Here is a 22,817-nt window from a genome sequence, read left to right as displayed (position 1 = left end):
TTAAGACACTGCTCTCACATTTGAGAGAAATGAGTTCAAATCCTTATATTGCCATCCAGAAAACGTTTTCTGTGGTTTACCTACATTGCTTAAAGCACATGCTGGAATACAGTCTATTACCTTCCCCTCTTCCAGTCCAAGCTTGTGCTTTCAGTCTCCAGTGCTGTCAGTAGGATGTTAAACCATAACCCTCCATTTTCCTTCCCAATACAAGACTTTCCTGTGTGCTAACAACAACTGATCATTGGATAAACTCTGAAGATTGTATTTATTTAGACCCCAGCAAAAAAAGGTTTTCCATCAACATTTGGGCTGGAACTGATTGGTATTTCTTGTGGGACAATAGAGGCAGTGTGTGCTCAGTTTCTGCACTCACAGAACAACTGGACACAGTACTGCTTTCTGCGTGCAGCGACTTGTGGTTCCAGAGTGCTGCATCAGCACATTTCAGTGTTGAAATGAGAAACAGTTAAGAGCTGGCTTTGACGAACAACATAGGGCAGATTGAGCTAGAACTATTGCATGATCAGCACATTCATTTAATTTAATGTGAACAGTGAACAGTGTTTGTGTGTGTGTGTGTGTGTGTGTGTGTGTGACAGAGAGAGAGAGAGAGAGAGAGAGAGAGAGGGGTGGGGGGTGGGGGGTGAGGAGAGTATGTGTTACAGGACAAGAGTTGGCTTACATTATTTCAGTTAGCACCAAAGCTGAGAGGCTTTCTGAGTTAGCAATGCTTTTTACATCAATGGTGACAAGCAAGGTGTGTAGTGGATGTGGGATGGGCACAGATTTCAGACAATCTACGAAATGGTTGGTATCTTTGATATAGGAGAGGAGTCTTTGTACTATGGATTACCAAACATTTACCTGCCTTAGTTGATAAGCACCTGCCTTAGTTGATAAGCACCTGCAACTCACAGTATGAAGACTCCCCTCCTATATCAAAGATACCAATGATTTCCTACATTGTGTGAAATCTGTGCCCATCCCACTCCCACCAAACACCTTGCTTGTTGACATTGATGCCACCTCCCTGTATACCAACATGTCCCACGTACTTGATCTGTCTGCTGCTGAACATTTCCTCAGTCAGTGACACCTGATTCTAAACCTATGGCATTCTTCCTTCTCAGCTTAATCAACTTCATACTTACCAACAACTGCTTCACTTTTGAGGGGCAAACATACAAACAAATCAGGGGTACGGCCATGGGAGCTAGGATGGCTTCTTTCTATGCCAACTTTTTCATGGGTTACTTGGAGGGTGCGTTCCTGGGAACCATAAGCCTTTAGCCCCTCGTTTGATTTAGATACATTGATGACATCTTTACCATATGGAGTCATGGTGAGGCTGACCTTTTAAAATTCCTGGAATCTCTGAATACCTTCTACCAATTAAATTCCACATGGTCCTATTCCGAATCCTATGCCACTTTCCTTGATGTTGATCTCATCCTCACCAAAGGCCAGCTACACACTTCCACCCACATTAAACCTACCAACAAACAACAGTACTTATATTTTGACAGTTGCCATCCTTTCCATGTCAAACATTTCCTCCCATACAACCTTGGCATCCAAGGCCAATATTTGTGCAGATGTAGACTCTTTACAGCAATACACCATTATTGTCACCTCAGCTGTCACTGCAAGCAATTACCCCACCAGCCTAGTTCAAAAGTAGATTTCCTGGGGCATCATATCCAACCCTGGCACTGCTGGTCCATCCAAAAAACAACTTTGGAGCACACCACTGGTGACTCAATACTATCCTGGTCTGGAATGTATTAATCACCAATTTCGACAGGTCTATGAATTCCTAAAATCATGCCCTAAAATGAGATTAATTCTGCCTGAAATTTTTCTGACCACACCTAGATGTGACTGTCCCCACTGCAAGACTTGTCCTATGCACCCTCCTACCACCATCTATAGCAACCCAGTAACTGGAAAAACATAGTATCAAAGGGAGAGCCACCTGTGAAACAACACATGTCATATGCCAGCCATTATTAAACACTGTTCAGCCCCTTATATCGGCATGACTACCACTAAATTATCAATTAGGATCAATGGGCATAAGCAGAGGGTGTATACTGGCAACACACAATATCCTGTTGCAGACCATGCTCTACAACAGGACAATCGAGAGCTTGGCTATTGTTTCACCACACGTGCCATCTAGATTCTTCCCCTAGACACCAGTTTCTCAGAACTCCGCAGGTGGGAACTAGCACTACAACATGTCCTTGGTTCTCGCCACCCACTTGGCCTTAATTTATTTTAATTCCTTCTGTTTCAGTATTTCCACATTAACTACTGTTTTGTCTACTCTGTTTTAGTTTTCTGCATCTTTCATTGTCTTACCCATATACTTTTCACTGACCCCCCCCCCCCCCTCCCACCTCTGTTATGCACAATGCCCTTAGCTTTTCACTCTTATGAAACCATGCATGACATTTAAGCAGTAATCTCTATCTTGCGTATTACCCTGTCTTCCACCTTTAAGATATCAGGTTTTCAAATGTCATATGATGCAGTCCCTTACAACCAGTCTTTCCTTCTCATCTTGTGTGGTATGTCTCCCCTGACCTGCAGTTCTGGGTGACTTTCCCAAAATCTACCTCTTTTCTTGACCTCGCCAGTTTTTTCCTTCACCCCTCTTCCTTCCCCTTCAACCCTTCTGCCTGAAGAAGGAGCTGCTGGCTCCAAAAGCTTGCATAATTACAACCTTCTTTTGCGTGTGTGTTCTGCTACTGCTTGGTGAGTAGATTTTTTTTATCTATTCAATTAAATTATTAAATAGATAAATGTGAACTATGGCAATGTTATTACCAAATGTGTCCAAACAGGACCACTGTACCATTCTTTTTTCTTGGTTGCTGAAGGACAAACAATGGTAGATATCCATTGGAGGATGAAGAATGTGGATGGGGCAGCACGCCTGTCAAAAACCAACTGCAATATTAGGTGCTGCTGCTTCATGTAAAAGCACGTCCCCATATCGCAAACATCGCACCACAGAAGTTACTCCAACTGAAGTGAGAGACACTTGGACACTCACACCATGTGATTATCATGCCTTTGGTCCCTTAAAATAGGCCCTAAAGGGTCAATGATTCCTGTCAGATGAAGATGTGCAGCAGGCAGTTACAGACTTCTTCGTGCAACAGGACATGGTGTTTTATCAAACGGGTATCCTCAAACAGGTGTGTTGACAGGGTGGTTGCCTCAATGCACGTGGAAATTTTGCCTGATTGGTATATGGATTCTGTATTGTATGGCCTTCGAACAGAAACCTTTTGATCACCCCTTATAGACTCCTGTCATGCTCAACAGAGCTGGATGTTCATTACTGCAAACATTAAGCACATAATAAGTATCCAAGTAACACATATACATTTATTAAAAAGACTGATAACAGAGGCAGCAGCTTTATCAGAAGTTTCAGTTACAATGGTACTGCAAACATTGAAAGCAACGAAAAAATTACAATTGTCATCAGGAAAAAGCAAATCTGGTGTTCCATGGTTCAGAGCATGGAATGTTGTATCTTATAAATGGGTAAGTATGTTGATGTATTTGAAGAGTGTGATAAATAGTTTGAAACTTGATGTAGTGGGAATTAGTGAGGTGAGGTTGCAGGGAAGACCTCTGATAAGGTGAGTACTGAGTTATCAAGAAAAAATTTAAAAAAAGGTAATGCAGGAGTACTGATAATAATTAATAAGAAACAAGGAATGTGGGTGGACTGCTATGAACAGCATAATGAATATATTATCATAGCCAAAATAAACGCAAAGCCAACATCCATCACAGCAATACTAGTTTACTTGCCTTCTAGCACCAAAGATGATAAAGAGATTGAAAGAACGTATGCTAAGATAAAAAAAATGAGGTAGTTAAAGAAGATGAAAACAACTGTGATGGAGAACTGGAATTACATAATAGGAAAAGGGAGAGAAGGGAAATGGGAAGATAATATGGACTGAAGGAAAGGAAGTTAGGACAGACTCATTACTATGACTTGGGTTAAGGATAATGAAAGGAATCTGTATACATGGAAGAGACCTGGGGATATGAGGCAGTTTCAGATAAATTACACAGGGTGTTTCAGGAGGAATGTCATATAATTTGTGAGTTAATGCTACCATTTGAAAATAAACTGCAGAAGTCCTATGAACAAGTTTTCATTGTTTGATCATTATAGAAATGGAGCGGTTTGAAGACTACACATATCCATGAATGGATATGAATACAAGTGTGAATATTACTTACCAAAATGCTGTATAGGCGCTGTGATGGACAGAATAATGATGAAGCAGACAACTGATCCATCCTAAAAGAGGTGTGGGGATTCTCCAACAGACTGCAGCACTGTGATATCACACAGAGGCAACAGCTGCAGGCATATCCATTGTGCAATAATGGGTTGGATCAGTGAGCAGTCATGAGGCAATACACTTTATTTACAGATGAGGCTACATTTACATGCGATGGTATGATCAACACCTGCAATCCTCATATATGGGCAATGGAGAAACCACATGACACTAGGGAAACAAGATCCTAAGTTAGGTTCTCAGTGAACATCTGGTGTGGTACGACTGACGGTTTGGTGATAGGGCCTGTGTTCCTGCCAAATTGCATGACAGGTACAGCATAAGCACATTTCCTGGTAGAGGACCTTCATGTGCTTTTGGAAGATGTGGATTTAGAGCAACGAAGGCAAATGTACCTGCAACATGACGGATCGTTGACTCACTGTAACAGACAAGTATCCCAGTATCTGAATAACACATTTCCTCTACAGTGGCCATGGCAGATCCATTAACTGGCCAGCTATATCACATGATCTAACCCCAATAGGCTTCTGTTTATGGGGCTGGTTAAAGAGGGATGTGTATGCTATGAAGGTGGATACGTGTGAAGAACTTGATGCTCATGTCACTGATGCTGTTACGTGCATTAAATACTAAGATGATGTTTGATGTGCAGCACAACACACCTTCCAACCTGTTGACAAATCCACCAAGATGGGTAGGGGGAATTTTTGAACACCTCTTATAGAATTAATCGGTCATCTGCCCAACCATTATTCCATTCACAACAGCATCTACACAGTACTTCAGTAAGTAATGTTCACATTTTTCTTCATAATCATTTACGGATGTGTGCAGTCTTTAATACACTCCATTTCTGCAATGATCGAAAATCGGACATATGTTCATAGGACTTTTATGGTATATTTTTACATGTAGAATCACCTCACAAATTATGTAACATTCCTCCAGAATCAACCTGTATAATAGTAGGGCAGAAATTATGACATTTCCAAGCACAGATGTGGACTCTGATGATAAGTTATTGGTTACGAACTGCAGATTAAAACTGAAGAAATCATAGAAAAGTAAGCAACTAAGGAGATGTGATCTGAATAAATTAACAGTCCGCTAGTTGTTGAGAGTGTCAAAAGGAGCATTAGGTATTGATTGACTGAACCAGGGGAAAGAAATATGAGGGCTGTTCAATTAAGAATGATCACAATTTTTCTTTGACAACATACCTTTACTCATCCTCATAATTTTGATGGCCGTTCTCAAAGTAGTCTCCCATGAATGCGATGCACTTGTCCCAGCATTTCTGCCAGTCTTCTGATGATTGATAATGCCTTCCACGAAGGCCTTTCTTCATGTTGGGGAACAGGAAAAAGTTACACGGGGCTAAATCCGGACTATAGGGAGGGTGAGGGATGCATTTCACATTGATTTTTGCAAGATATTCAGCAGCAACTTGGCAATATGCGGCCGCACATTATTGTGGTGCAGCATCCAGCCTGCTTCATGGAAATGTGATCTTTTGCACCTGATATGGACTTGTAATGTTTTCAGGACATCCCTGTAGTATTGTCCAGTTACTGATGTGTGTGCAGGTACAACATATTCCATGAACATCAAAGAATGAGATGACCATAACTTTCCCATCAGAGGCAATCACTTTAGCTCTTTTGGGGTTGGTGATGAAGGAGATTTCCTCACTGAGCTTTGGTGTTTGCTCTCAGGATCAAAATGATGTCGCCAAGTTTCATCAGCAGTGATTACATTTGAAAGAAACTCTTGATCTTCCTCTAACATCAACTTTAGCTGCATGCAGACCTGCTTGCGAATGTCCTTCTGTTCAGGAACCGACAGTCCTGGAACCCATAGCATAAAAACACACGTCATGTGTAATTTTTCTGTCAGGAACATGTGGGTGGCACCCAATGAAATGTTCAGTGTTTCAGAAAGTGATCTTAAGAGAATTTGTCGATCCTCTCTCACAATGACAGCAGCAATGTTGATGTTTTGTTCCATAAGAGCAGTAACTGGAGCATCGGGTCCACCTTCCTTCGAAATTGATTGTCTCCCTTCTTTAAACATTTTAAACCACCTTCGAGCTGTGCTGTAGGGAAGAACAGACTCTCCATAGGCCTCCTGTAAAATTGTATAGGCCTTAGCTGAAGATTTGTTGAGACCAAAGCAGAATTTCAAAGCCACATATTGTTCCTCACGTATTACCTCCATTGCAACAGTAGTCGATACGGAACATGTCTGACCTTGCCTGCCTCTCACAGGTGGGAATCAGGAGTCCCAACAATGAAACTAATATGGTGTGTTTGTTTCATATTAAGCTAACAGAATATCATAAGATTAAATTTTTGCACAAGAAATTATGACCATAAAAAAATTATGATCATTCTTTATTGAACAGCCCTCGTACAATAGAAGATGAGTGGGTGGCCCTGAGAGATGAAATAGTGAAGGTAACAGAGGATCAAGAAGAATGTAATAATTCCCATGCTGAAGGAGGCAAGTGCTGAAAGATGTGAATATCACCAGACGATCAGCTTGGTAAGTCACAACTGCAAAATGCTGACAAATTATTTGCTGAATATTTTAAAAAAAAAAAAAAAAAAAAAAAAAAAAAAAAAAAAAAGTGGTGGAAGTCGACCTTGTGGAAAATCATTTTGTGTTCCAGAGAAATGTAGGTACACATGAGGCACTAATGACCTTTTGATGTAGCTTAGCGGATAGACTAAATAATGGAAAACCTAGAATTGTAGCATTTGTAAATTTAGAGAAAGCTTTTGACAATATTAACTGGGATACACTCTCTGAAAATGTACAGGTAGTAGGGATAAAAACACAAGGAGAAAAAGATTGCTTGCAACTATTCAGAAACCAGATAGCAGTTACTAAGAGGCAAAGGACATGAATAGTCAGCAAATGATGGTCGAAGGGATCACTGTGTAAAGTAGAAATCTATTAATATCAGTCACTGAATGCTGGCCCCTGTTTTGGCAGGACCAGAGATGGAATCTTCCTACACATCAGTCAGGGAGCCAAAGATGGTGTAATGTAGCACTGAAACTGGCAGCTCAAATAAAATAACAATTGGAAATTTTAGATGGCTGAAAAATGTTTTGATTTGACTTTTTTATTTGAAATGGAAGCGGCAATTGAGAAGAGAGTGAGCCATGATTGTGGCCTATTCCCAATGTTATTCAATATATACACTGAGCGAGCAATGACATCCAAGAAGAAATTTGGAAAGGGAATTACAGTTCATGGAGAAGAAATATAAATTTTGAGGTTTGATGATGAAATAATAATTCTGTCAGGAGCAGGAAAGAAATCTGCAGATCAGTTGAATGGAATGTGAGACCTGAGTTTCTCCTGGCGTATACAACTTCCAAATAACTTCCGGGAATTCAGCCAGGTAACACTTTCAGAGACCGCCGATATTTCAGCGGGAGAACACCCCGCCATTTTCAAGGCAAACTGCAACGGACAGGCGGCGCACACACACACAGACACACACACACACACACACACACACACTGAACACTATTCTTTAGATACGTTGATGATACCTTCGTTGTTTGGCCTCACGGTAGGGAGAATTTGAATGTCTTTCTAGAACATCTGAACTCGATCCACCCGAACATTCGTTTTACGATGGAGGTGGAAGAGGATGGTTGCCTTCCCTTTCTCGACGTGTTGGTTAGGAGGAAGGATGATGGATCATTGGGACATGCAGTCTACAGGAAACGTACTCACACCGACTTGTACTTACAAGCTAATAGTTGTCACCATTCGGCTCAGCGTGAAGGGGTACTTCGTGCCTTGGTACACAGGGCACATGTCGTTTCTGATGCTGAGACTTTGCCAGCTGAGCTGTCCCATCTTGAAGTTACATTTCGTCAAAATGGTTATAGTGATAGACAGATTGAACGTGCATTGCGCTATTGACCAACTGTACATCGGGTGATTGATGATAATTCTGAGTCAACATCTAAGTCTACTGCCTTTCTGCCTTACGTAGGAAACACGTCCAATAAGATCGGTCGTATTTTACGGAAATACGATGTGAAATGTGTTTTCCGACCTCCATCTAAAATTAGAGCACTTTTGAGTTCCACCTGCGTAAGGCGGGTGTACATCGTATTCCTTGTAGCTGCGGCATGGCATATATTGGTCAAACTATCAGGACCGTGGAGGACAGATGTACTGAGCATAAACGGCACACACGATTACAGCAGCCAAATAGATCTGCTATTGCCGAACATTGCTTGGATACTGGTCACACCATGTTATATAATAACACCGAGATATTGGCATGTACGTCCAGCTATTGGGACAGTGTCATTAGGGAGGCAGTTGAGATTAAATTAGCGAGCAACCTCGTCAACAGGGATGGAGGTTTCTGTTTAAACTCTGTTTGGAATCCGGCTCTCTCCCTTGTCAAAAAACAGAGGAACAGAGTCAATGCTGCCTCACCTGCGAATTCATAGTCTCACTATCGATAGCTCTGACTTTGGTCATCTTTGGTGGCATTAGTGTTCAGTGTGTGTGTGTGTGTGTGTGTGTGTGTGTGTTATCTTTCCTGCTTCTGTCGGAGAACCGAGGTATTAAATTTGCATGTACGCCGCCTGTCCGTTGCAGTTTGCCTTGAAAATGGCGGGGTGTTCTCCCGCCGAAATATTGACGGTCGCTGAAAGTGTTACCTGGCTGAATTCCCGGAAGTTATTTGAAAGTTGAATGGAATGTATAATGTTTTGAAAAGAGGTTATAATATGAACATCAACAATAGTAAAACATGGTGATAGAATGCCGAATTAAATCAGGTTATGCTGAGAAAATTAGATTAGAAAATGAGATACTGAATTTAGTAGATGAGTTTTGCTGTTTGGCTGCAAACTAACTGCTGATGGCCAAAGTAGAGAGGATATAAAATGCAGACTCATAAGCAAGAGCATTTCTCAAAAAGTGAAATTTGTTAACATCTAATACAAAATTTAAGTGTTAGGGAGGCTTTTCTCAAGGCATTTGTCTGGAGTGCAGCCTTGTAAGCAAGATAAAGGTGGCCAATTAACAGCTCAGACAAGAATAAAATATAAGTTTTGGGAATGAGATGGAAAACAAGAACGTCAAAGGTTAGATGGGTGGAGCGAATATCTCATGAGGACTTACTGAATCACACTGAGAAGAATACAAATTTATTGCACAACCTGAATAGAAGAATGGATCATTTAATATGACATTTGAGATTGCAGCAGTTATACAGAGATGAAGAGGCCAGCACAACATGGACCACTGTGGAGTGTTGCACAAAACTACTCTTTCTACTGAAGACCACAAAAACTATTAACAACAATAACTGATAATAACATTTAATCTGCATCTATGATAACAACACTTAATCTACATCCATACTCTCCAAACCAATGTAGAATCCATGCCTGAGGTTGCCTAAGGTTGTACCACATATTAGGGTTTTCACTTCCATTCATGTATGAAATGCAAGGAGACTGATTTCTTAAATGTCTCTGTGCATGCAGTAATTATTACAATCTTGTCTTTATGGTATGTAGGGGAGTGAAATATAATGGGATGTAATATATTCCTAGATTCATCACTTAATACTGGTTTTGTTTTCACAGGAAACTGATATCTTCAAGTTTGAAATAGCTCCTAATTTTCCAAATATTTATGACACTCCCCCACTCCTATTTGGTGTGATCATCACACATGTGAGCATTATTCTCGGATACGTCACACAGTTGTTTTGTAACCAGTCTCCTTTACTGACTGATTTATTTTTAAAAGTATCCTACTGATGAACCAAGGTCTACCACATGCTTTATCCACAACTGTGTCAATGATCAACATATTTCAGGTACCCAAAAATGGTAGCATCTGGGTATTTGCGTGAGTTAACTGAATAGATTGACTCACTGATATTGTGTTTACAAGAAATTATGATTTTGCATTTTGTGAAGTATACAGTTTTTAATTTCTGAATATGTGAAGCCAGTTACCAAACTTTGCACCACATTGAAAACTTAGCTGGATCCGACTAAATATTTGCGCATTTTTTTTTTGGACAGTACTTACTTATTGATAACTGCATCATCAGCAAAAAGTCTGAGGTTACTGTCCACAGCGTCTGCCAGGTCATTAATATACAACATGGACAGCTCCATACTTTCTAACATCTGGCTGAAGTTACTCCCAAATCTCTCGCCCAAGATAATATCCTGCATTCTCCCTACTGAGAAACACTCAACCCCACAAATCTCATTTGATGCCCAACAAGACCATATTTTTTGATAAGTGTTGGTTTTGTACTCAATTAAATGCTTTTCAGAAGTCAAGTATTACTTCATCTAATTGATTACTTTCATCTTTGACTTTCAAAACGCCAAGTAAGAGTTAAGTTTTACATGACCAATGTTTTTGGAACCAATGCTGGTTGACATAGAGGAGGCCATTCTGTCTGAGGTACCTCATTATGTTTGAGCTCAGAATATATTATAAGATTTTACAGGAGACGGATGTTGATCACATTGGATGACAGCATTCTTATAGAAGAATTTGACCATTTTCTTCCAACTACTGGGCAAGGATTTTTGGTTGGGGGATCTGTATGTCATACATTATGTTTAAGAGAGGGACTAACTCAGTCATAAAAAGTGTCTAGATACAGCTTTTGCTCCACTGGCAGCCTTTACATTTGACCAGAATATCTTTCGGTTTTGTGAGACCTCTTTTGATAAGATTTTACTACAGAATCAGTTAAGGCATCACACATTGTCCTGAAACCCAAACACATTTCAATTGGTATCTTTTTTTGTATACTCCTATGCTTTGCTTTACATCTGATTTCACAATGCTAGAAAACTGCAGTGCAATACAAAAGACCTGAAGAGGGTCAATACCTGGAGCTGGGATTGCTGACTGACCCTCACAATAAAGAAATGTAATATTTTGCATATAAAAAGCAGGAAGCCCGATTATTACTTGGTTGCACAAGAAACAATGGCAGCAGTCACATCCATTAAAGATCTGTGTGAATTTTTAAGTAGTTTTTTTAAAGTGGAATGGCCACATAAAACTAACTGCAGGTAAGGCAGAAGCCAGACTGAGATTCACCGGAACAATCCACAGCCATGAATGAAGCAGCTTACAAAACCCTCATTTGCCCAACACTTAAATATTGCTGATCAGTCTGAGAGCCACATCAGATAGGATTGATAGGGGGAATAGAGAAGATCCAAAGAAGAGCAGCATGTTTTGCACAGATTCATACAGTAAGTGCAAAAGCATCTTGGAGATGCTCATTCAACAGTAATGGCAGATGCTACAAGAGAGCCATAGTGCATCACTGCATGGTTTACTGTTAAAATTCCGAGAGCGTTTCTTCCTAGAAGAGTCAACTCATATATTGCTTCCTCCTACATAAAATTTACAAAAAGGCTTTAAAGGTAAACAGAATAGAGGGAAAGTGATAGTAGTACACAAAGTACCCTTCTCTGCCACACACTAGAAGATAGCTTGAAGAGTATAGATGTAATGTTCTTAGCAGAAGTCACTGTTTCTTTACAGAGAATATATAGCATGTAGGGTCCTTCACATCATGAACTGATCTCCTAGGTGTATATCTATCCAATTATTGGTCAACAACACTTCTAAATTGGAGCCACAGGTCCTCTATATGTTCCTACCCATAGCTAAGGGTTTCAGTTCTTTCTTGCGATATGACTCTATGGCCACTTTACTGTGCATTCTGCTAGTTTTCTGTCAAACTACTTGTGTAAAGGAAACCAGCCTCATTGGGTGACTGTAAGGTAATTTAGAACGACTCACATAAAATTAAAGAGACCTTTGGAGAAACGAGGACCACTTGTATGAATATCAAGACCTCAGATGGAAACCCAGTTCTAAGCATAGAAGGGAAAGCAGAAAGGTGGAAGGAGTATATAGAGGGTCTATACAAGGACGATGTACTTGAGGACAATATTATGGAAATGGAAGAGGATGTAGATGAAGATGAAATGGGAGATACAATACTGCGTGAAGAGTTTGACAGAGCACTGAAAGATCTGAGTCGAAACAAGGCCCCAGAGTAGACAACATTCCATTAGAACTACTGACGGCCTCGAGAGAGCCAGTCCTGAGCAAACTCTACCATCTGGTGAGCAAGATGTATGAGACAGGCGAAATACCCTCAGACTTCAAGAAGAATATAATAATTCCAATCCCAAAGAAAGCAGGTGTTGACAGATGTGAAAATTACTGAACTATCAGTTTAATAAGCCACAGCTGCAAAATACTAACACGAATTCTTTACAGACGAATGGAAAAACTGGTAGAAGCTGACCTCGGGGAAAATCAGTTTGCATTCCATAGAAATATTGGAACACGTGAGGCAATACTGACTCTACGGCTTATCTTAGAAGAAAGATTAAGGAAAGGCAAACCTACGTTTCTGGCATTTGTAGACTTAGAGAAAGCTTTTGACAATGTTGACTAGAATACTCTCTTTGAAATTCTGAAGGTGGCAGGGGTAAAATACAGGGAGCGAAAGACTATTTACAATTTGTACTGAAACTAGATGGCAGTTATAAGAGTCAAGGGGCATGAAAGGGAAGCAGTGGTTGGGAAGGGAGTGAGACAGGGTTTTAGCCTCTCCCTGATGTTATTCAATCTGTAAATTGAGCAAGCAGTAAAGGAAACAAAAGAAAAATTCGGAGTAGGTATTAAAATCTATGGAGAAGAAATAAAAACTTTGAGGTTCACCGAGGAAATTGTAATTCTGATAGAGACAGCAAAGTACTTGGAAGAGCGACTGAACAGAATGGACAGTGTCTTGAAAGGAGGATATAAGATGAACATCAACAAAAGCAAAATGTGGATAATGGAATGTAGCCGAATTAAGTCAGGTGATGCTGAGGGAATTAGATTAGGAAATGAGACACTTAAAGTAGTAAAGGAGTTTTGCTATTTGGGGAGCAAAATAACTGATGATGGTCGAAGCAGAGAGGATATAAAATGTAGACTGGCAATGGCAAGGAAAGTGTTTCTGAAGAAGAGAAATTTGTTAACACCGAGTATTGATTTAAGTGTCAGGAAGTCGTTTCTGAAAGTATTTGTATGGAGTGTAGCCATGTATGGAAGTGAAATATGAACGATAAATAGTTTGGACAAGAAGAGAATAGAAGCTTCCGATATGTGGTGCTACAGAAGAATGCTGAAGATTAGATGGGTAGATCACATAACTAATGAGGAGGTCTTGAATATAATTGGGGAGAAGAGGAGTTTGTGGCACAACTTGACAAGAAGAAGGGACCGGTTGGTAGGACATGTTCTGAGGCATCAAGGGATCACAAATTTAGCACTGGAGGGCAGTGTGGAGGGTAAAAATCATAGAGGGAGACCAAGAGATGAATACACTAAGCAGATTCAGAAGGATGTAGGTTGCAGTAAGTACTGGGAGATGAAGAAGCTTACACAGGATAGAGTAGCATGGAGAGCTGTATGAAACCAGTCTCAGGCCTGAAGACCACAACAACAACAATACATAAAATATACTCTTCTTATAAAGAATGTGGGTGAAAGAAGATGTGTGAAACATTGCCTCTGACTTCAAAGAGGAGATAATATGCACAAACAGGATGAAACTTTCAGTTGCTTTTCAATGCAATATTGATGGTATGATATTGGATATAATCATAATTAGTAAATACCCATGTATAACACTGAAAACTAATGTCAAGTGCGACTACATATAAAATCAGTTTCTGGAAGGGCAAAAGGATTATTTTGAGTTATTGAATAATTGTGGAAAAATGCACTCCAAGTATAAAGGCACCCACAGGTAAGTCTTGTGTGATCTATTCCAATGTAGTACCTGAGTTTTTGGGATCAAACCCACATGTGATTTAAGGATTTATAACCATTAATTCAGTATGCTGCTGTAATCTTGAGAAAAGTGCAATATTACAACATTCCCTGCTATTTGTAAAACTCTCTCCTGCATTCATATCTTGATGCTTAAGATCACCACATTAAGTTGAGGTGGGCTTTGGATCTTTTTCAGCAATGAGTTAAAATTGTTTACTTTAAGAAAAAGACATTGTGTTCTGCTTCTGACTACCTATATTTTACTATGTGGTATTTGATGTTGCACAAGTAGAGAAGAAAAAGAACTAGTGTGTTGGTAGAATAGAAGGTTGTGCAGTGCTGGAGGAAGAGCAGAAAAGGGGATAGGCAGGTGGAGGAGGACAGGGTTAGTGGGGTTGAGGCCAGGATGGTTATGGGAACATGGGATACATTGCAGGGAAAATTTCTACCTGTACATTTCAAAAAGAGCTGGTGTTGGTAGGGAGTATCCAGATGGCACAGGCTATGAATATGTCACTGAAGTGAAGCACATTGTGCTGGGCAGCATGTTCAGCAACTGGGTGGTCCAACTGTCTCCTGGCCACAGTTTGTTGGTGGCCATTCATACGGACAGACAGATTGTTGGTTGTCATGCCCACACAGAAAGCAGCACTGTGGTTGCAGCTTAGTTTGTAGATCACAGGACTGCTTTCACAGGTAGCCCTGCCTCTGATGGGATAGAAGATGCCTGTGCCCAGACTGGAGTAGGTGGTGGTGGTCGTGGTGATGGGAGTATGTGTGGGATAGGTATTGCATCTGGGCCTCTTGCGGGGATATGAGCAATGAAAAAGGGGTTGGGAGTAAGAGTACAGAAGGGACAAACAAGGATATTGCATAGGTTAAACAGGTGGCAGAATACCACTGTGGAAGGGGTGAGAAGGATAGTGGGTAAAAAGTACAGAAGGGATAAACAAGAATATTGCATAGGTTAAATGGATGGCAGAATACCACTGTGGGAGGAGTGGGAAGGATAATGGGTACAATACTAATTTCAGGCCACAATGAGATGTGGTTGAAATCCTGGCAGAAAATGTGACTCAATTGCTTCAGTATTGGGTGGTACCAAGTTATGAGGGGAGTGCTCCTTTGTGACCAGGCAGTGGGCATGTGAAAAGCAGTACATGAATCGAGAGACAAGGCATGCAAGATTTGTTTCTGTATGAGGTTGGGAGGGTGATTTCGGTCCATGAGGATCTCAGTGAGACAGTTTGTATATTGGGCAAGGAACTGCTCATTGCCATAGATGGGATGACCATGGGTGGCTAGGCTGTATGGAAGGCACTTCTTGGTATGGAATGGGTGGCAGTATTTGAAGTGGAGGTGTTGCTGGTGCTTGGTAGGTTTGATATAGACGGAGGAACTGTTGCAGCCATCCTTGAGGTATAGGCCAACATTGACATTGACATTGTTGGGTTCAGGAAGACCAGGTGAAGTGAATTGGGGAGAAGATGTTGAGTTCTTGGAGGGATGTGGGTAGGGTGTCCTCACCCTCAGTCCACATCACAAAGATGTTACCAATGACTCAGAACAAGGTGAGGGGTTTGTGTCTCTGGTTGATTACAAAAGATTCTTCTAGATGGTCATTGTGTACCTCATCCATCCACCTAATTTTTAAGAGTCTTCTGTAGCACAAACTGCAACTTGGTCACAAATAAAACAGTGACCCAAATATAGAATAAATTTCCTTTACTTTAGGTCTATGGTCACAAATTTTTGTTATCAGACTACCGGTTTTGGTCTATAATGACCATCTTCAGATCTGTTCTACAAAATCATGTCCTAATGTACTGCATTCATAGTGGCATCATTAAATATTAAACACAAAATTAGCACCAGCATCGTCAAATATATATAAACAATAGCATATGCAAGAGTCATCAGGACAGATGTGAAGGTGGTCATTATAGACTGAAACCGGTAATCTGACGACAAAAAATTTGTGACCAAAGACATAAAGTAAAGGAAATTTAGTCTTCTGTAGCACCACATCTCAAATGCTTTGATTCTCTTCTTTTCTGATTACCCACAGTCTGAGATTCACTACCATACAATGCTATGCTCCAAAAATTCTGAGTACAAATTTCTTCCTCAAGTTATGGTCTATGTTTGATATCAGTAGACTTCTCTTGGCCAGGAATGCCATTTTTGCCAGTGCTAGTCTGCTTTTGATGTCTTCCTTGCTCCATCCATCAGGGGTTATTTTGCTGCCTAGGTAGCATAATTTCTTAACTTCATCTACTTCTTGATCAATACTCCTGATGTTAAGTTTCTCACTGCTCTCATTTCTGCTACTTCTCATTGGTTTCCTGTTTCTTCGGTGTACCCTCAATCCATCGTAAAATGCGTTTTAGACAGGTACGTGCCGAGTAAAACTGTGAGGGACGGGAAAAACCCACCGTGGTACAACAACAAAGTTAGGAAACTACTGCAAAAGCAAAGAGAGCTTCACTCCAAGTTTAAACGCAGCCAAAACCTCTCAGACAAACAGAAGCTAAGCGATGTCAAAGTTAGCGTAAGGAGGGCTATGCGAGAAGCGTTCAGTGAATTCGAAAGTAAAATTCTATGTACAGACTTGACAGAAAATCCTAGGAAGTTCTGGTCTTACGTTAAATCAGTAAGTGGCTCGAAACAGCATATCCAGACACTCCGGGATGATGATGGCATTGAAACAGAGGATGACACGCGTAAAGCTGAAATACTAAACACCTTTTTCCAAAGCTGTTTCACAGAGGAAGACCGCACTGCAGTTCCTTCTCTAAATCCTCGCACAAACGAAAAAATGGCTGACATCGAAATAAGTGTCCAAGGAATAGAAAAGCAACTGGAATCACTCAACAGAGGAAAGTCCACTGGACCTGACGGGATACCAATTCGATTCTACACAGAGTACGCGAAAGAACTTGCCCCCCTTCTAACAGCAGTGTACCGCAAGTCTCTAGAGGAACGGAGGGTTCCAAATGATTGGAAAAGAGCACAGGTAGTCCCAGTCTTCAAGAAGGGTCGTCGAGCAGATGCGCGAAACTATAGACCTATATCTCTGACGTCGATCTGTTGTAGAATTTCAGAACATGTTTTTTGCTCGAGTATCATGTCGTGTTTGGAAACCCAGAATCTACTATGTAGGAATCAACATGGATTCCGGAAACAGCGATCGTGTGAGACCCAACTCGCGTTATTTGTTCATGAGACCCAGAAAATATTAGATACAGGCTCCCAGGTAGATGCTATTTCTCTTGACTTCCGGAAGGCGTTCGATACAGTTCCGCACTGTCGCCTGATAAACAAAGTAAGAGCCTACGGAATATCAGACCAGCTGTGTGGCTGGATTGAAGATTTTTTAGCAAACAGAACACAGCATGTTGTTATCAATGGAGAGACGTCTACAGACGTTAAGGTAACCTCTGGCGTGCCACAGGGAAGTGTTATGGGACCATTGCTTTTCACAATATATATAAATGACCTAGTAGATAGTGTCGGAAGTTCCATGCGGCTTTTCGCGGATGATGCTGTAGTATACAGAGAAGTTGCAGCATTAGAAAATTGTAGCTAAATGCAGGAAGATCTGCAGCGGATAGGCACTTGGTGCAGGGAGTGGCAACTGTCCCTTAACATAGACAAATGTAATGTATTGCGAATTCATAGAAAGAAGGATCCTTTATTGTATGATTATATGATAGCGGAACAAACACTGGTAGCAGTTACTTCTGTAAAATATCTGGGAGTATGCGTACGGAACGATTTGAAGTGGAATGATCATATAAAATTAATTGTTGGTAAGGCGGGTACCAGGTTGAGATTCATTGGGAGAGTGCTTAGAAAATGTAGTCCATCAACAAAGGAGGTGGCTTACAAAACACTCGTTCGACCTATACTTGAGTATTGCTCATCAGTGTGGGATCCGTACCAGATCGGGTTGACGGAGGAGATAGAGAAGATCCAAAGAAGAGCGGCGCGTTTCGTCACAGGGTTATTTGGTAACCGTGATAGCGTTACGGAGATGTTTAATAAACTCAAGTGGCAGACTCTGCAAGAGAGGCGCTCTGCATCGCGGTGTAGCTTGCTCGCCAGGTTTCGAGAGGGTGCGTTTCTGGATGAGGTATCGAGTATATTGCTTCCCCCTACTTATACCTCCCGAGGAGATCACGAATGTAAAATTAGAGAGATTAGAGCGCGCACGGAGGCTTTCAGACAGTCGTTCTTCCCGCGAACCATACGCGACTGGAACAGGAAAGGGAGGTAATGACAGTGGCACGTAAAGTGCCCTCCGCCACACACCGTTGGGTGGCTTGCGGAGTATGAATGTAGATGTAGATGTAGACTATGTGCTTATTAGACTATTCATTCCATTCAGTAGATTCTGTAATTCTTTTTCTCTTTCCCTGAGGTCAGCAATGTCATCAGCATATCTTATCATTGATATACTTCCACCTTGAATTTTCCAGTCATTACCCTTTCTTTTATTTCCATCACTGCTTCTTCAGTGTACGGACTGAATAATGAAAGTGAAAGACTGCATCCCTGACTAACACCATTTTAAATCTGAGCACTTTGTTCTTATCTTCCAGTCTTATTGTTCCCTCTTGTTTCCTGTATACATTGTACAGGACTATTACCCACCTTTCTCTATAGCTTACCCCTATTTTTCTCAGAATTTCAAACATCTTGCACCATTCAACATTGTTAAATGCTTTTTTCATGTTGATGTATCTTATGAATATCAGAACTGCCTCTCTGCCAAACTGGTCATCATCTAACACATACTCAATTTTCTTTTCCATTATTCTGTATATTATTCTCATCAGTAACTTGGATACATGAGCTATGATGTTGAGTGTCCAATAATTCTCACCCATGTCAGTTCTTGCAGTCTTTGGAATTTTGTGGATGATGTTTTTCTGAAAGTCAGATGGTATATCGCCAGAGTCATACATTCTACACACCAATGTGAATAGTTGTTTTGTTGCCACTACCCCAATGATTTTAGAAATTCTGTTGGAATGTTATCTATCCCTTCTGCCTTACTTGATCTTAAGTCTTCCAAAGCTCTTTTAAAATCTGATTCTAATAATGGATCCCCTGTCTCTCCTATATCTGCTCCTGTTTCTTTTTCTATCATATCATCAGACAAGTCTTCCCATTCGTAAGGTCTTCAATGTACTCTTTCCACCTATCTGCTCTCTCCTCAGCATTTAAGAGCACAATTTCCACTGCATTCTTGATGACAGCACTCTTGCTTTATTTTCACTAAAAGTTGTTTAGACTTTTCTATGTGCTGGGTCAGGTGTACAGGTTGTGGATAACAAGCTGAAGGTGTCATTACCCAAGAGCAGAGATTCTCTCAGTGGAGGTCTTCATCACTTTGATTTTCAACTACAGGGATTACCCGCTGGAGGGACTCCACCTGCTGTCAGCTTTATCCACCTATAAACCCTGCTACAGTGACCCTATTCCTAAAATCCAAGAAAATCACCAATTTCTCCTCAAATGCTTAGGACTATCCCAAAAACTGTTTCCTGAGTTCTCTCCTCACCCCTACCACTTGCTGCACACCTACCTTTTACATGCTTCCTAAAATCCATAAACTTACCCACCCAGGATGCCTTATTTTGTCTGGTTTCTGTGCCCACTCTGATCCCATAGGCCAACAGCTTCAGCCTATTATCCATAATGTACTGTTCTATATCAAAGACATCAACCATAATTCCTGTTATTTTACCAATGGCACTGCTTTACTGTTGATGCCACATCTCTTCGCTATAATCCCCAATGCTCATGAGCTTGACACTACAGAACAGTATCTTTCCCAACGTCCAATTGACTCCAAACCTACAACCTCCTTATGGTCACCACAACCAAATATATCCTCACCCACAATTATTTCTCCTTGAAGGAATCATCTACAAACAAATCCATAGTATAGCAATGAGCACCTACATGGTGTCATTCTACGCCAACCTACTCATGGGCTGTCTAGAGGAATCTTTCCTAACCACCCAGAATCCCAAACCTCGTACCTGGCCCGGATTCTTTGAAGGCATCTTTGTGATCTGGACTGAGAGTGAGGACACCCTCCTGGAACACTACTCCTTCTCCCCATTCCCTTCACCTGGTCCTCCTCAACACAACAAATTGCCTTCATCAATGTTGGCCTCCACCTTAAGGGTGGCTACATCAGTACATTCGTCAGTATCAAACCTTCCAAACACCAACAATACCTCCACTTTGACAGCAGCCACCCATTCCATACTCAGAAGTCTTCGGCGTGCAAGCCAGCCACCAATGGTCATAGCATATGTAGTGATGAGAAGCCCTCACCAAATATACCAAGGAACTCACTGAGGCCTTCACAGACCGAAATTACCCTCACAACCTTGTACAGGAAAAGATCTCCCATGCCTTGTCTCTCTTGTTACCAGCCACCTCTCACATACCAACCAACTGCCTGCAAAGGAGCTCTCCTCTCATGACACAGTACCATCCAGGGCCAGAGCAACTGAATCACATTCTCTGCAAGGATTTCAACCACCTCTCACTGTGGCCTGAAATTAGGAATATCATACCCCTATCCTCCCTGCCCCCTCCACAGTGGTATTCCATCACTTGTTTAACCTACACAATATTCTTTCTCATCCATACTGTATTCTTGCTCCTAACACCCTTTTCTCATGACTCATATCCCCACAAGAGACAGAGATGCAATACCTGTCCCACACATCCTCCCACATCACCTACTCCAGTCCAGTCACAGGCACCTCCTATCCCATCAAAGGCCTTTGAAAGCAGGCATGTTATCTACAAACTAACGAGCAACTATAGGCATGACAACCTACAAGTTATCTGTCTGCATGAATGGCTGTCAACAAACTATAGCCAAGAGACAGCTGGACCACTCAGTTGCTGAACATGCTACATGCTGCATGCTGCCCAACACAATATACTTCACTTCAGTTTCAATGACTGCTTCACAGAGTGTGCCATCTAGATACTTCCTACCAACACCAGCATTTTCTAATTGTGCAGGTAGCAATTCTCCCTGCAATATATTCTACAATTCCATACACTCCCCTCCAGACTCAACCTCGCTAGTCCCAGTCTTCCACCTACCTATCACCTTCCCTGCTCCAACTCAAGCATTACATAGACTTCTATTCCACCAACGCACCTACTAATATTTTTTCCCTTCTCTACTTTTCTCCTTTTCCACATCTGCTGCCCCCCCCCCCCCCCGCCCCCCAATCTCATGACTGCCCCACCATGCCATTGCATGCTACTGCAAGCAGCACTGCACCCCCCCCCCCCCCCCCACCCCTTCCTGTTCCCCACCCCATGCCGTCTCCTTATCCTCATGACCCAAACCAGATTGCTGCTCCATAGTCTGACCGCCATAGCCAGAGACAGTTCTCATGTGAGTGGGAGTTGCACTTGAGTGACTGTGTGTGCGTTTTCAATTTTGTAGGAAGCCTTCTGGCCAAAAGCGTAGATGTAGAGCAGTCTTTTCACTGTGCTTGTCTGCAACTCAACAGCTCTATATGGTGAGTAGCAACCTATCCTTTTCATAATACTGTAATTAATTTGGTTGATTGTAGGTAAATGTCTGTAGCCTATGTTACAGTACCACAGCACACTGATAGAGGAGCCAAAATAAAATGATGTGACCCACCTTGGCTTTAACAATGGATTGCACCATTTTGTTCATGACACCTGTCACAGTGTGCTGTGGTACACAGCATGAGAACTTAAACTTAAAGCAGGGTGGCAGACACATACCTGCAAACAAACAGAAAATTAGTCACATAAAATTCTTGTTTTGAGGTGTAACTTTATGACTGGCCCTTGTACATTCTAGCATAATAATGATTAGTCTTGGACAAAACTTTAGTTCCAGAAAATCATAACTGGTAATCCCTTGGCTCTGGATGCATGATTCCCAACTATAATTTCTCTCTTTTGCTTTGACAGAAAATTGATCTTTCTTAAGCTCGATTAAATCAGGGTGTAAACTCCAAAACCAAGTGTCACCAATGAAATTTTTCTCACAACTTGAAAATAAGGTACTATCAAAGTGGGTGACAATTCCAAGACAATATCTTCAATTACTCTTACCATACTCAAGTGCCTCTAGACAATTCCATAAAGGCAACTTCAAAAGTGAGAAAACTTTATAGACAGTTCAAGCTTCTTCATGTCACACTGAAGGATGTTACTTTTCATTCCATTGATCCAAGGTGATGAGATACTCAAGGGTGTAGAAAATGCCATAGAAAATACATGCTCCACGACAAGACAAATTGTTTCATCTATTGGCACCTAAAATCTGTGTCCTTATATTTGATCACACTGAAATTAGAAAACTTTTCTCTTTATGGGTACGAATGCGCTTGAATGGAGGTCACATCACCCAATGATTTCCAAAGGTACAAACAAATACAAAAATATGGAAAGTGGCATTTACTGTGTTACTAGTGATAAATTCTGAGTTTATTACTTTGCTGTTACAACTACCATACAAAACACAAGTGAGTCTTTGAAAATGTGATGTATCTCTCACAGACT

General features: G+C 41.1%; 1 protein-coding gene across 3 annotated transcripts in view; it reads right to left on the bottom strand.

Annotated features, from left to right (window-relative positions):
- The window catches only part of LOC126262816 (uncharacterized), a 283,082-nt gene that overhangs the window by 4,634 nt on the left and 255,631 nt on the right, over positions 1–22,817 (bottom strand). The window contains exon 9 of one of the 3 annotated variants that reach the window (XM_049959666.1): positions 5,567–6,193. The exons of the other annotated variants lie outside the window; for them this stretch is intronic. Coding sequence (XP_049815623.1) covers positions 5,994–6,193 — 200 coding nt within the window. The 3' untranslated portion in view covers positions 5,567–5,993. The remainder of the gene's footprint in view (positions 1–5,566; positions 6,194–22,817) is intronic. 3 annotated transcript variants of the gene reach the window in all.

The sequence above is a fragment of the Schistocerca nitens genome, chromosome 1, assembly GCF_023898315.1.
Source record: "Schistocerca nitens isolate TAMUIC-IGC-003100 chromosome 1, iqSchNite1.1, whole genome shotgun sequence".
Classification (NCBI taxonomy): Eukaryota; Metazoa; Arthropoda; class Insecta; order Orthoptera; family Acrididae; genus Schistocerca; species Schistocerca nitens.
Note: the sequence above shows the minus strand (reverse complement) of the source record. Positions and strands in the feature narration are given on the sequence as shown.